The sequence below is a fragment of the Marmota flaviventris genome, chromosome 14 (genome assembly GCF_047511675.1).
Source record: "Marmota flaviventris isolate mMarFla1 chromosome 14, mMarFla1.hap1, whole genome shotgun sequence".
In the NCBI taxonomy this organism is placed as follows: Eukaryota; Metazoa; Chordata; class Mammalia; order Rodentia; family Sciuridae; genus Marmota; species Marmota flaviventris.
Genome location: NC_092511.1, coordinates 10622870 through 10637835, shown reverse-complemented (window position 1 = coordinate 10637835; position 14966 = coordinate 10622870). Strand labels below are relative to the sequence as shown.

Sequence of the window (14966 nt, the reverse complement as noted above, 5' to 3'; positions counted from 1 at the left end):
TTAAAAGATCAACTTTAGGCATAGTAGATTTGAATGAGCTTATCTCAGCAGACAATAAGTCATCAATAAGACAGCACTAAACCTGGAATGGTTCAGGGCTCCACCAAAAGAAAGAGCAAAAGTTTTGTGAAGTGTTTGAAGAAGCAAGACAAAAAAAAAAAGTGATTGGCTAAAGTGGAAAGCCCTAGTTAGAGGCTAATTGGCAGCTTCTGATGGGTTAAAGCCTTAGTACTTGATGGATTCTGATTTGATAACTTATTTTCTTTTTAAGCACTTTATACACAGATGTTTATTTCTTAACATTTAAATCAAGGAATATATTCTAAATCTTCTAAAAGATGAATTCAAAGTGCAATCTTTCCAGGATCGTTTCTGTGATCACTATGCCCTAGGTTACTACTGGAGTTTACTGTTCAATGTAAAAAAAAAAAAAAAAAAAAAAAAAAAAGTCAGGTTATTTACAAACCATCCTAGATTTCTAGCTCTTCTATCACCAGTTCTATACTGATCTGCATTTTTTAAAAGTTCATATCACCAAATCAAAGCAACTTTTAGGTATGAAATAGCTGTACATTTAGCCTCAATCAATAAAGTGTTATAATGAAATTTGTAACGAATGCTGGTTTTCTTGTCATTGTAGATTGTTGGGTAATGTGCTTTGGGAGTACCCCATGAACTTTGAGGTTGGAGTTAAAAAAAAAAAAAAAATTTTCCAGTAACTGACTTTTTGGGCTGAAACAACTCTGTAATACCATAACATTCTATGTGGTCCAGTGCAACTCTCAGCCCTTCTGGTATTCCAATAACTGCCTGAGTTTCGGGGGAGATGTCTCAAACATGTTGGGCTATACATAGTTCAATAAACAATGCAGTGAATATTCATAACCATATTCTTAAACTGTATGTGATGTGTTGTTCCACCATTGCCAACAAATTCTGACCTCAAAAGAGTGGAAAATACCCAGGAAGGCATCTATTTTTCTGTTCAGTGTTGGGAAGCCCAAAAAGAAAAACCGAGGCTGATCACTAATAGCACAGTTCATTCTGTGACCAGACAATGGAGAAGTGGAATTCTCTCACCAAATCAACTTCACAGTCTGGTAGGGGTGGGGAAGTTATAGATACAAGACAAAAGAAGCTGGGTGGGGGGCAGGTGGGATGCGGGGCATTGGGTGGGTAGGGCTAAGAAAAAGGGGAATATTCATATCTTCTCTCAGGCATTCATGCATAGCTTTTTTGCTCTTTTTTCAGTTCTTTCTGGCCATCTTCATTGCTATCTGTGCTAAGGGGTATGTCATTTAGCATGTAGATGGGATTAAAGTGAAATTTCTGGTCTAGTAGGAGTAATTAGGTGGCTACTTTGATTATCATGAAGTTTGATTATTATGAAGAACTTCTAACCTTAGGTGCCCTGTTCTCAAAGATAAGTTGGGGTGAGGGAGAAGCAAGCCAGGCTCATGGATATTGTTCCATCTGTCTGTGTACAAGATCCCTGTGCTTTAAAGCATTTTCAAATAATAGTGTTACATCATAAATTTAGTCTTTTTCCATTTCATCAATATTTTAAAACAATGATTTTTTAATATTTTTTAGTTGGAGATGGACACAATATCTTTCTTTTACTTATTTTTATGTGGTGCTGAGGATACATGGCCTTGCACATGCTAGGTTCCACCACTAAGCCACAATCCCAGCACCACAAGAAGTGGTTTTAATATTCTTTTGAGCATTCAGTTCAGGAATTCTGTATTTAAGGGAGTCCTATGAGCGTAAACACAGAGACAATAGCCATTGCTAAAGTGGTAGAAACCTTGTTCTGCCTTTCCTGAACTCTGAAGCTGTTATGCAGCAAAGCTTGGCATAGTGGTGTGTGCATATAATCTGAGCAACTCGGGAAGCTAGGAGAGGATTGCAAGTTTAAGTTCAGCTCTAGCAAATCAGGACCTATCTCAAAAAGGGCTAGGAATATAGCTCAGTGGTAGAGCATCCAGAGGTTCAATTGCCAGTACTGCAAAAAATAATAAAAATAAAAGTGTAGCCAATACCTTATCAGGGCAATGGCTTTTGCAATGTAACTAAATGTGTTGTCTGTTACTCTACAAAGTTTTATTGTTTCCATTGAGCTGGATTTCTTAATATCAAACCCAACTCCAAATACAACAGGGGAAAGTTGGGGAGCGAGGGATGAAAATTTACTAAAAGGAATCCTCCGTGGTAAGAAGGGATTCTGGATAAGCAGACGTAACGGGATCAGTATTCTTGCTGAAGACCAGGCTCATCAGATGCCATCTAAGAGAATGAGGAATTTGATCAGATATCAAGATGAGGTATCCAGAGTGAGATTCTGGCTAAACTGATTTAGCAGGTATTATGATTTAAATCTAGACTGTCGCCCCAAAGCTCCTGTGTTAGGAATTGAAGCAGTGTTCAGAGGTGAAATGATTGCCTTGAGAGGGCTGTATCCTCGTCAGTGGATTAATCCATTTGATGGATCAAAAATATGAATGGACTACTGGGTGGTAAATGTAGGCATGTGGGGTGTGGCTGGAGGAGGTGGGTCAATGGGGGTAAGTCTTTGGGGACTATATCTGTCTCTGACCCTTACCTTGTTCCCGCTCTGCTTCTGATCTGCCATGAGCCGAGCAGCTTTTCTTTACCAGGTCCTTCCTCCATGTTGTTTCTGTAATGGAGTTGGCTGACCATGGACTGAAACCTCTCAAACCTGAGCCAAATTTTTAAATTTTTTCTTCCTCTAAATTGTTTTGTTATGTATTTTGGTCACAATGTCAAAATTCAGCAGGATTTTTACTAACTACAGTATGAAGGACAGGTATGGGGTGGGGCTTAGCAGGACTCACAGGAGCCCACAGTTTTTCAAGGAAACGGTCATTGTCAGTACTCTGGACTACACTTACTTTCAAATTTCTAAATATTACTTGAATTTTCAAGATGAGAAATATTATTAGTTTATTACCTTCATTTACTTAATCTACTATTCACTCTTTCTTGAACCCTTTTATAACCTGTTTTCTTTTGAAGCATGGATTTCTTCTCTTTCCTTTACCTGAGTAATACTAAGATTTCTCTGTAGGGCTACAGACCACTCTGATTTTGGACTTTTTGGTGTGAATATTTTAAATAGAAACTGATATTAATCATTGATCTCTTCAGAGACCGAGGGCTAATTAATTCCATGCACAATAAATAGATCAAAAGGTCAATTTGCTATAAACTTTTATCTTTTAAAATCAGTCTGATTTATGTTTTATTTTTAATTAATTTGAGTGTTAATGAGCTCCTTTATCATTTGAGGCTGTCATAATCATTAAGTGTTTTGTATGTGCCTGTAGGTGAAGACGCAGAAGAAAGGCGTGGACAGGTTCTAATTCTTTTAGTAGAGCAAGCCCTTCATTTCCATGACTACAAAGCAGCCAATATGCATTGTCAGGAGCTGATGGCTGCAGGTGAGTAGACAACTTACTTAACACTTTGCTCATGTTCAATTTATGTAATGAATAATGGAAAAAGGTCTAGTTTGAAATCAATTGGCCTGATTGGTAAGCCAGGCACATTTTTGCTTGAGATACATTTTATTAGCATTGACAAGTGTGTATGCTGTGTGTTTATATATTGATATTTTAATGGGCTTAGATGCTATATTTGAGATTTTGATTGCTTTTAATTCATATTAAAAATATGCTCGTCATTTTAAGAACAATTTTTTGTAAAACATTTTAGTCCTATCTTACGTCTTAAATAAAAGAATATCCACAGTTTGTGAATAGATAGTAAATATTCCTGTTCTTGAATTTGAAGGAAAACTGTTTTCAACCTAATTTTAAAAAATTGGGAAGCAGTTTGCAATCTTAGGATTTTCCATGTTGAAATTCAGATTCCTGTTTCTGGAAAGTAGGCAGATTTGTGGAAAAAGTTCTCATCTGAAGAACAGGTTCCCCAGTGGAAGGGGAAGTGATGACATCTCATCATGGGCTCTGTGCTAAACACTCTGTGCCTATGCCTGAGCACTGTACATATCTGTCCTTAAGAGTGAGTGGCTAGGGGACTCACAAATAATGGTGTTACATCATAAATTTAGTCTTGGACTAAACTCTTGGAAAAACTCAATACTACTGTAACTCTCAAACCCTAACTCCACCTGACTCTGGTTTATAAATTACATTTTGGGTATTCTAGGTCCCTGGCATCTAATTGCAGCCTCATAAACTATATATATAACTATCTCACAGAAAGCATAGAGATTAATAAGAGCTTCTCCATTACTGTCTGAAAGTTTGCTATCAATTGTCTCTTTTTCAGATTAAAAGTAACTGATTTTAATTGTAATATTATTAAAGATATGAAACTTTCAAAAAAGAGTGGCTAAAACCCAGTGCATCACTTCATGATAACTCTGGAGCTGTGCAGAGTTGTGCACTCTTGTTGCAGTCATCCAGAGCTCAGGATGGAGCCCAGGGCATCAGGCGTGCTAGGCAGGCACTGATCGTACACTTTTTGCATGTCTACTGTTAATGAAATAACTATTCTGACACCTGCTATAATGGTAAGTGTTAGTCTGTAAACAAGTCAAAATAACACCTGACTTGTTTACAGACTCTAACAGGTAAGGAAGCCCTATTCAGGACTGATACTGCATGTGCCCGCAAAGTTTCAGTACAGAAGAGACAGAACTATCTTTAGATACAACAAAGATAGGTGGACATTCCACCAGTGAGAAAATTGAGAGGTGAGGGGATGGAAGGCTACTAAGAAGAGACATCATAAGTGGAGGGATTTTTGCTAAACCAAAACTTCAGTAAGATCCTTTCTGAAGGCGTCAAGGGAAAGCAATGAAAAATTTGATTAGATATGGAAGATGTAGGGATTCTGGTTTCTCTGACTTAGGAGGATTCTTTCTATAACTGAAATGCATAGGCCTGGCAACGGCTAACATTGAGGTCTACGAGCAAAGGGCTCAGAGGAGCCCGACTAAAAATTGGACCAGGAGAGAATCTTTGCATTTCATCTATGAAAATGTTTAAAAACTCTTGGAAAAACTCAATACTACTGTAACTCACAAACCTCAACATTAGAAAATGGATTTCATAGCTTGGGGTTGTGGCTCAGTGGTAGAGTGCTTACCTCGCATGTGTGAGACTCTGGGTTCGATTCTCAGCACCACATAAGCAAATAAATAAAGGTACATCAATAACTAAAAAGAAAATGGATTTCATTTTAAAAAGTCTTCTATAATAACCACTGGTTTTGCCAACATGAAGTTCAAAATGATTCTGATTTCCTCTACAGACATTGTTTTAATCCAAAATTAGAGGATTTGGTAAGAATTCTGTCTTTTAAGGGTGGCTTAATTTTTACATTATGTATTTTGTATTTACAGAAATTAATCTGTACTGATACCTTTGTTCTTAGAAAAAAGACTCAAACTGAAACTCCTTCGAATAAAAATGAAGTATATTTTTAGAATTCACAATGTAGCATTATATATGAAAATGATGTCCTCTGGGAGACAGGGGCGCTGAGTCTCTTTCTGGTGCTGTCTTTGGATGTCTGTCTTCTGTAGAGTGAATGATCTATGTGGGTGTCTATCTTAATGTCTCTTTTATCTAGTCTCTGTAGTCTCTGATGTGCTTTTAAATTAAAAAAAAAAAATATTACTTAATCCTTTCAACAACCAGAGAAGAAGGCATTGCTGTTGTCCCTTTGTAGTTGTAGATGAAGTGTCATTCCTGAGCTTTCCCAGGTAGCTGGGTAGAGTTTTACCCTGTCTTCTGAATCGGATACCTACCTTTTTATTGAACATCAAAGCACAGTAGACTATTTGTATTCATTTTGAGTTAACGTAAAATTGGAGTTCATCACGAGCATTAATATGGAATAACACGGAACTTTCTGGATAATAATCAGTATGATCTTTTCCAACTTAGATTCTTAAGCATTTCTGCATAATGATTACTAACAACTACCATTTTGCTTTCATACCACAAGACTTGAACAGGAATCCATTATATTCTTCATCAAAGTTTGAATTTGTTTTGTTCTGGAAAAATTTTTTTCTTGTCAATTTTGCAGGCTATGCTAAGAGTTGGGATGTTTGTAGCCAGTTGGGACAATCGGAAGGTTACCAGGACTTGGCCACCCGGCAGGAGCTCATAGCTTTTGCTTTGACGCATTGCCCTCCTAGCAGCATTGAGCTGCTTTTGGCAGCTAGCAGCTCTCTACAGGCAGAAGTAAGTGTTCCAGATAAAATAAGTCCTGACCTGCTTGAAGTACATTATTTTGAGGGTGTGGGTTTCAGATGTGTAATCATTTTTTCATTAATATGAGAATTTTAATGGGTAGAAGACAAATAGATTATCATGTGTAGGAAGAAGGATTTGAAATAGGATATAAAACAGTTTTGGCACTTTTATTGTAGTAAGGAAGAAGGGTACACAATGGACTTGAGAAAAATTGAAAGTAATATCAGGAAATAAATTATTAAATATAATGGGGAAAGTTAGTGTTAAAAATAAAATGCTTGGGAAACCGCCATGTGAAGTACATCTGAAGCCATGTGAGTAAAGCATGTGGTGGCACCAGTCCCTTAGGAATCCTTTGGAATTTGGGGTGGGAGCGAGCTTTGGATGGACAACTTTGTTTCTTAGTATTCATAGGCTGCATCTTGTGAGGAGACTGGACTTCACATTTTCATCTCATTTATTGCATTGTATGCCAGATTTTGCACGGTTGATTCCCTCTCCTGAAACTTGCTTCCTTGTGAAGCTGTTCACCAAGTGAGCCTATTACTGATTCATTATGAAATAGCCCTTTCTTCATAGTGAAGAGAGGCAAGTTTAAAAACACAACTCTTTTATAACAGACTGTTCTTGTTTCAGATTCTTTATCAAAGAGTGAATTTCCAGATCTATCCTGAAGGAGGAGAAAATATCATCGCCTCACCATTGATTAGTAAAGCACTACATGAGGTAAGCCAAGCTGGGAGGGAGGAAAGAGTGGAGTCAAGTGAGGTCAGATGTATAACCTCAGGAATGGGGGGTTTTGTGTCTTTGTGTGGTGACCACTTTTCAACTTGTGTGAGAAACGTTCATATAGAAAACTATGCAAAACAAAAATGTCCTGCTCAACAAATTATCACAAAGAATACACCCATGAGACCCCCTGCACAGTGAAGAAATAGTTCTGACTGGCCTGCCGCAGTACAACCATAGTCTCTCCCAGCTTCCTTCTAGCCCAGAGGGCACCGCTATCCAGACTAAGCCAGATAAGCAAGTCTTTTTTTTTAAATAAGATTTAAGACCTACCCAATACATAAACCCTAATAGTTTAATTTTTTTCTGTTTTTGTACTTTATGGATAGTTAAACCCAACATGAGATTCATTCAAGCTGTGTGTGTCTGTATATATAAAAACTATTTTTTGATGTATAGACATTAATTGCTGCATGTGTATATTATGGTTTATGCATTGTAATGTTAATTTATATTGGCTTGTTTTCAACTTTGGCTATTAGAAATGCCTCTAGTGCCCATGGCCATACATTTCTCTTGGGCATATACCTAGCGCTGGAAGTGCACATTGTTTTTTACACACACCCCCAAATAATTTAGTTTTTCAAAGAGGTTTTTATTAGCTAACAGCACATTCAGCAACAGTGTATAGGATTGCCAGTTATGCCCATCCTAGTACCTTAGTATTGTTTGTCTTAGAAATTTTATCTATTCTCCTACGTATTTAGTGATAACTAGTTTTGATTTGAATTCTTATTTTTCTGGTCTAATACGATGGAGTTATCTCTGGAGAGATCTTTTTCGAGGTGCCTGTTCAGTTCTCTTTAGATTTTTATTCTTTCCCTTTTTCTAATTGAGATTCTTATTTTTAAAGATCAAAAGGGTTTATTTTTATTTTTTTAAATATTTAATTTTTAGTTTTAGGTGGACACAATCTTTATTTTATTTTTATGTGGTGCTGAGGATCAAACCCAGTGCCTCACTTAGTACTAGCCAAGCACTCTACCACTTGAGCCACAACCCCAGCTCTCAAAAGAGTTACATCAATGTAAAATTGTTCTGCATAACATTTATCTTCTGGTGTTATATCTGATATTAATATACCCATACGCACTTTAAAGCACACTTACCCATTTTTTCTTGTATTCATTTTTTTTAACCTGCAAATGCCATAATTTTATTCTCCTTTAATGCTGAGCAATATTCCATTGTGTATATATACCAGTTTCTATTCTTTTTTAAAATTTACTTGTTCTGTTATATATGACAGCAGAATGCATTTCAATTCATAGTACATATATAGAGCACAATTTTTCATGTCTGTGGTTGTACAAAAAATAGATCATACCATTTGTGTCTTAATATATGGAATTGGGGGTACTGATGTCCATCTCATTCCACTATCTTTCCTATCTCCCTCTCCCCTCCCTTCCCCTCACTTTCCTTTTTATTGAGATTCTTGTGAATAACATTTATATGAACCAATTAAACATTTATAAATCTCCTGGGAGAAAAAGGAAGGCAAGTATATCCCCTGACACCTGTTTTCTGTTGATCAACATCTGCTCCATGGGATTTCAATTTTCATGACTATTTCTAGCAACATGTAACTGGTGTTTTTTAGATTAAAGGTATTTTAGTTTCTGACTTTGCAGCTGGATAAATTAAGAGGTGATGATCCTTGTTGTAGATTTTTTCTAACAAGATTCCATCAAATGGTAGTCTTCATTTCCATAGTATGAGATGTCAACCGTTTCTCCAGGAGCTGTGTTGGAAGGTATGCATTGTGATAAGTGTGCTGCACCTAACTTTTTTTTTTATAAATTCAAAACAGCTATAGGCTTAGGCCATGTTCAAATTTAAACATTAGTCCAATCATAACTCAGATCTCAGAGAAGTATGTGATGTGACTTTTTGCCCACATGGAGATTGTGGTCCTCTTTCCTGCAGTGGTGACTCTAGGACAGCACTGACCAGTAGAAGTTTCTTCAGTAAAGGAATGTTCTCTTCCTGCATGCCCAGTGTGCCAGCTACTAGTCACATGTAGCTGTTGAGCACTTTAAATATGACTAGTATCTTTAAGGAATCAAAATCTAAATTTTATTTAATTTAAATTTGACCCCCCCCCCCTTTGGTGCTGGGGGTCAAACACAGAGTTTCGTGTATGCAAGGCAGGTACTCTGCCACTGAGCTATGCCCCCAACCCAGTTTATATTTAAGCAGCCACATGAGGTTGTTGGCTACTGTGTTGGTCATCACAACTCTGGAGGAGCTCACCTTCAGTAGAGGATTGGTTTGGTCACCTTCACTGCAGACAGTGGGGTTTTGGTTGTTCTCCCTTGAAATTGAAGCTGTAGCATTTTCCAGGTGTCTGCAGTGGTGTGGATACGTTTCATCGTTGGGTGTATTTAGACTTGTGGTTGCACTGATTAGGAATTAGTGTTTCCTTTCTGGGTATAAGAACACATTCAATTCTGTGGTGGTTTCTCCATGGGATTCAGAGGAGTTTTTATGATAGCTAGTGCTCACTGTGTTCTGTGAATTAGGTGTGAATTAAGAGGACTCTCTTTTAGGGTCCAATTGAAGACCTTTGTTTTATGAAATTATGTTTTGTTTTTGGTACCAAGGATTAAACTAACCTAGAGATGCTTAACCACTGAGCCACATCCCCAGCTTTCCCCTCACACCTTTTAATATTTTTAGTTGTAGATGGGCACAATACCTTTATTTTATTTATTTATTTTTATGTAGTTCAAACCCATTGCCTCACACATTTGAGACAAGCACTCTAGCACTGAACTGCAACCCCAACCCCCTTTTAAATTTTTATTTAGAGATAGTCTCACTGAGTTTCTTAGGGCCTCACTGAGTTCGTGAGCCAGACCTTAAACTCATGATCCTCCTACCTCAGCCTCTCAAGCTGCTGGGATTACAGGCAAGTACCACTGCGCCCAGCATGAAATCTTCTTAATCCAAGATCTTGCATCTTTTGAACCTCTGCCACTTCTCACTTGTCAAGGCATATCTGGTACTCTGAATGGCTCTCTGAAATCATCTTTTGTCCTGTGTTTCAGATACTCCTATGTCCCAGTCATGGCAAAGTCATCACCATTCTGAGTGGGCTCTTTCATACCTCTGGTGGTATTATGAGTTTTCGGTCTGCCTGTACTACTGTTCTCATCTTGTGTTCTGAATCTTATCCCTTCAGCTTAAGTGATTTCTTTCTAATGTTGTCTTTGAGTCCTCTAATTGTTCCTTCCTCTATATTCCCTAAATATAGTCCCATCAGTTTGTTCATACACTTACAGGTATGGTACAAACTTGTATGGTCACTGAAAGTGTGTCATTTATCTTTGTACTCCTCCCAGAGTGTTTATTACCTAGTGAATGCCTGGTAAATGTTTGATAAAGCTCACTTGAAAACTAACCTTGTAATGATTAGTCTGTGGAAAATTAATTAGGAAGTAGAGTTTAACATAAAAAAAAGACTTTGAGTTAACTCTTTTGTATGCCCTTGGTGGCTCTTGAGGTTCTGTTGTTTTGGCCACTATAAGGGATATGTCATTGCTCAGTATAGAATTGCTGAGTTTAGCTCCTTGAGCTTTTTCTGCATTCTCATTCTTATAATCCGTGGAAAGCCTTTTGTGACTTTTGGCTTTCCTGTTTCCTGCCTCTACAAAGCCTGGCTCCTTGGTGGCTTCTTTGGAGTAGGCCATGCTGTGTCACCACAAGTGGGCACATACTGCTCCATTAAAACCTCATCTGTAAATGAAAGCCACCACCAGCTGTCCTCTGCATGTTCCACTTAGTGAGAAAAAGGAATTCTTCCAAAATGATTTTTTGCTGTTTATTTTTTCCTTTCTAAAAGCTTCCTTGTCTTTCTTTGTGTTCTTTTGGCAAGTTGTAATGGATCCAGATCTCGTGAAGTGCTCACTTGAATCCTCAGTGAACACATTATGGTTTTGACTCATGAAGCACATTTCAGAATGTTATAGCTACTATTATTAGGTTAAAATACAGTGTTTAGCTGTAAGATGTGTGTGCTACACATTCACAGTACATATAGTAACCACATTAAATTGTAACTCAAATGAGTGCTGACTTTATTTATAATCTGCATAATACTTAAGACTTTCATTACTTGAGTTGTGAAAATGATTTTTATTTATATATCCAAGCAAAATAAAGATGTAATTGTTATGCAGTAGCATTTGCATTAGTACAAGTGGATCCCACAAATTTGAAGATAATGTTTTTGTCCCTGTGAACATAGTTGTTTATGAATAGAACAAAATGCAGACTTTGTGAATAACTACAAAACCATAGGTTTCCAGTTTTTTATTAATGTTGTTTATTATGCCATTTAAATGGAACAGTGTTCCACCACTTAAGTATATTAACATTTTGTTTAGTATTAGTTATAGCATTTAGCCAATGGTGTTTTCCCAAGATAAATTTAATTAGAGTTAGAAATGGTTTTTATATAGGGTTTCCATTAAAAAAATCATTTTCATGTGGGTAAACTTATGAGCATTTTAAGTGGCTACAGAGTTATGATTGGACTAATGTTAAAATTTGAACATGGCCTAAGCCTATAGCTGTTTTGAATTTATAAAAAAATTGTTTAGAAATATTGAAATAAAAGCAAAATAGCAGTTGTGTTTCAGATCATGGCTGGCATTTTCTTTATTCATTTACCAGTTGATAGACAGTTGGGTTGTTTCCACTTCTTAGCTATTATGAATATGTTGCTATGAACATTGATGTTCAGATTTTTGTATGTAAATGTCATTTCTCATGTGCCTAAGTGAGAATTGTATGCTCTACTTGTGTTTAACATTGGAAGAAACTGCCAGTGTTTTCCAGTGTGGCTGCACATTATTACATTCTCACCAGAAATAAGTTTAGCTTCTGGTTTCTCTGCACCTTCCCTAATTCTTGCTGTTCACTGGCATCTTGATTGTTTTTTTTTGTTTTTTAATTTGTTATACACAACAGTAGAATCACTTTGATACATCGTATATAATGGAGTAAAATTCTTCATTCTTGTTATACAGGATGTAGAATCCCGCTGGTCATACAGTTATATATGTACATAGGGTAATAATATCTGATCCATTCCACTATCTTTCCTACCGCCATAACCCCATCCCCTCCCTTCACTCCCTTCTACCTAAAGTAACTCTATTCTCTAACCCCACCCCCGTTGTGAGTTAGTATCCACATATCAGAGAAAACATCTGGCCTTTGCTTTTTGGGGGATTAGTTTATTTCACTTAGCATGATATTTTTCAGCTCCATCCATTTACCTGCAAATGCCATAATTTCATTCTTTAAGGCTGAGTAATATTCCATTGTATATGTATACCATATTTGTTTTATCCGTTCATCTGCAGAAGGGCTCTTACGTTGGTTCCATAGTTTAGCTATTGTGAGTTGAGCTGCTATAAACATTGATGTGGCTGCATCACTGTAATATGCTTTCTTTTAAGTCCTTTGGGTATAAATTGAGAAGTGGGATAACTTAGTCAAATGGTGGTTCCATTCCATGGTTTTGATTGTTTTTTTAATATATATTTTTTCAGTTATAGATGGACACAATACCTTTATTTTGTTTTTTATGTGGTGTTGGGGATTGAACCCAGTGCCTCACACATGCTAGGCAAGCACTCTACCAACAAGCCACAACCCTGACCCCACAGGAGTGTTTTCTAATCTACTCTTACATGTGTACTGTCATTATGGTTTTGGTGTTCATATCCCAAGTAATTAACAACAGTGAGGACCTTTATATGTGCTCATTGGCCATTCCAGTATCTTCTTTGGTGAAATGACTTAAAATATTTTGCCCATTTTTAACTAAGCTATTTGTCTTGTCATTGCACTAAAAGAGTTTATTGTTTTTTTTTTTTTCTTCTTAAACATTCTGGATACAAGTCTTTTATCTGACTTGAAATTTGAAAACACTTTTCTCTCAATATGAGACTTGAATTTTTTTTAATGGCGTATTTTTTGTTTTTGGTACCAGTAGTGTCTACTTTTTTTTGTTTGGAGATAGTCTCTGCTAACTTACCTAGGGCCTGTTAATTTGCTGAGTCTAGCTTTGATCTGGGATTACATGTACCACACCTGGCTAAATGGTGACTTTTGAAGTGTGAATTTTTTTTGTTGCTAAAATCCTATTAATATTTTCTTTAATTGCTTGTGTTCTTGATGTTGTATCTGAGCAATCTGTGCCTAATCCAGTATTATGACGTTTTACTCCTATGCTTTTCTCTGAAAGCTTTTTAATTTTTACATTTATTGATAAATAAGAAATAGTAATTTCTTTTTGTATGAAATATGTATAGACTGGAGTAAATAACCATATACAAAAAGAATTTAAGGATTCTCCATACTGCTTTCCATATTGGCTGCACCAATTTGCAGTCCCACCAGCAGTATGAGTATGCCTTTTCCCACACATTCTCGCCAACAGTTATTCTTGTCTGTATTCTTAATAGCTGCCATTCTGACTGGAGTGAGATGAAATATTAGAGTAGTTTTGATTTGCATTTCTCTAACTGCTAGCTATGATGAACATTTTTCATATATTTGTTGATTGTATATCTTCTGAGAAGTGTCTATTCAGTTCTTTGACCCATTTATTGATTGGGTTATTTGTTTTTTTTGGTGTTAAGATTTTTGAGTTCTTATAAATTCTAGAGATTAGTGTTCTGTCTGACATGCATGTGGAAAAATTTGTTCCCAATTAGTAAGCTCTCTAGTCACCTCACTGATTGCTTTTTTTTTTTTTTTTTTGCTGAGAAGCAGCTTTTTAGTTTGAATCCATCCCATTGATTTGATTCTTGATGTTAATTTTTCCACTATAGGATTCTTATTAAGAAAGTTGGGGCCTAATCCCACATGTTGGAGATTTGGGCCTACTTTTTCTTCGAATAGACAGTGTTGCTGGTTTAATTCCTAGGTCCTTGATCCACTTTGAGTTGAGTTTTGTGCATATTGAGAGATAGGAGTTTAATTTCATTTTTTGCATATGGATTTCCAGTTTTCCCAGCACCATCTGCACTGGGAATGGAACCACCATTTGACCCAGCTAACCCACTCCTCAATATATACCCAAAGGACTTAAAAACAGCATGCTACAGGGACACAGCTACATCAGTGTTTATAGCAGCACAATTTACAACAGGTAAACTGTGGAACCAACCTAGAAGCCCTTCAATAGATGAATGGATAAAGAAAATGTGGTATATATACACAATGGAATATTATTCAGGATTAAGAGAATAAAATTATGGCATTTGCAGGTAAATGGATTTAGCTGGAGAATATAATGCTAAGTGAAATTAGCTAATACCAAAAAAAAAAAATGCCGAATGATTTCTCTGATTTAAGGATGCTGATTCATAATATGCTGCAAGGGTTCAGGGGGATGGGAGGATTAAATGAACTCTAGATAGGACAAAGGGGAAAAGGGGGAGGAGGACATACGGGTAGGAAAGATGGTGGAATGTGATGGCCATCATCTCCCTAAGTATATGTATGAAGACACGAAGGATGTGACTCTACATGTGTACAACCAGAGAGATGAAAAATTCTGCTCTATATGTGTAATATGAACTGTAATGCATTCTGTAGTCATATATAACGAATTAAAATTTAAAAAAAGATGAATTTATAACATTACCTTGTGCACATAAAGAAATCAACTCGAAAGAAATATATTTGTTTTCTCTTAAGTCTTATAACTCATTGTTTCTCAATGGGCATAAAATCCAGAATGTTGTCTTAAAACTGCTAGATATGAACCATCTATGATAAAGTATTAACATTGTTAATTTTTGGTAAGTCATACAGGGATATATGTGGTAACTTTGTGGTTTCTGCTTTTTAAAAAATATAAAATAACAGTATTAATATGAAAGTTACAGTTCTCTG

At 36.4% G+C, this 14966-nt stretch overlaps 1 protein-coding gene across 2 annotated transcripts in view; it reads left to right on the top strand.

The window, feature by feature from the left end:
* The window catches only part of Nbas (NBAS subunit of NRZ tethering complex), a 340725-nt gene that overhangs the window by 178914 nt on the left and 146845 nt on the right, over positions 1 to 14966 (top strand). For both annotated transcript variants that reach the window (XM_071601352.1, XM_071601351.1), the window contains exons 33-35: positions 3351 to 3464; positions 6088 to 6245; positions 6894 to 6983. In XM_071601352.1, the coding sequence (XP_071457453.1) occupies positions 3351 to 3464; positions 6088 to 6245; positions 6894 to 6983 (362 nt within the window). The remainder of the gene's footprint in view (positions 1 to 3350; positions 3465 to 6087; positions 6246 to 6893; positions 6984 to 14966) is intronic.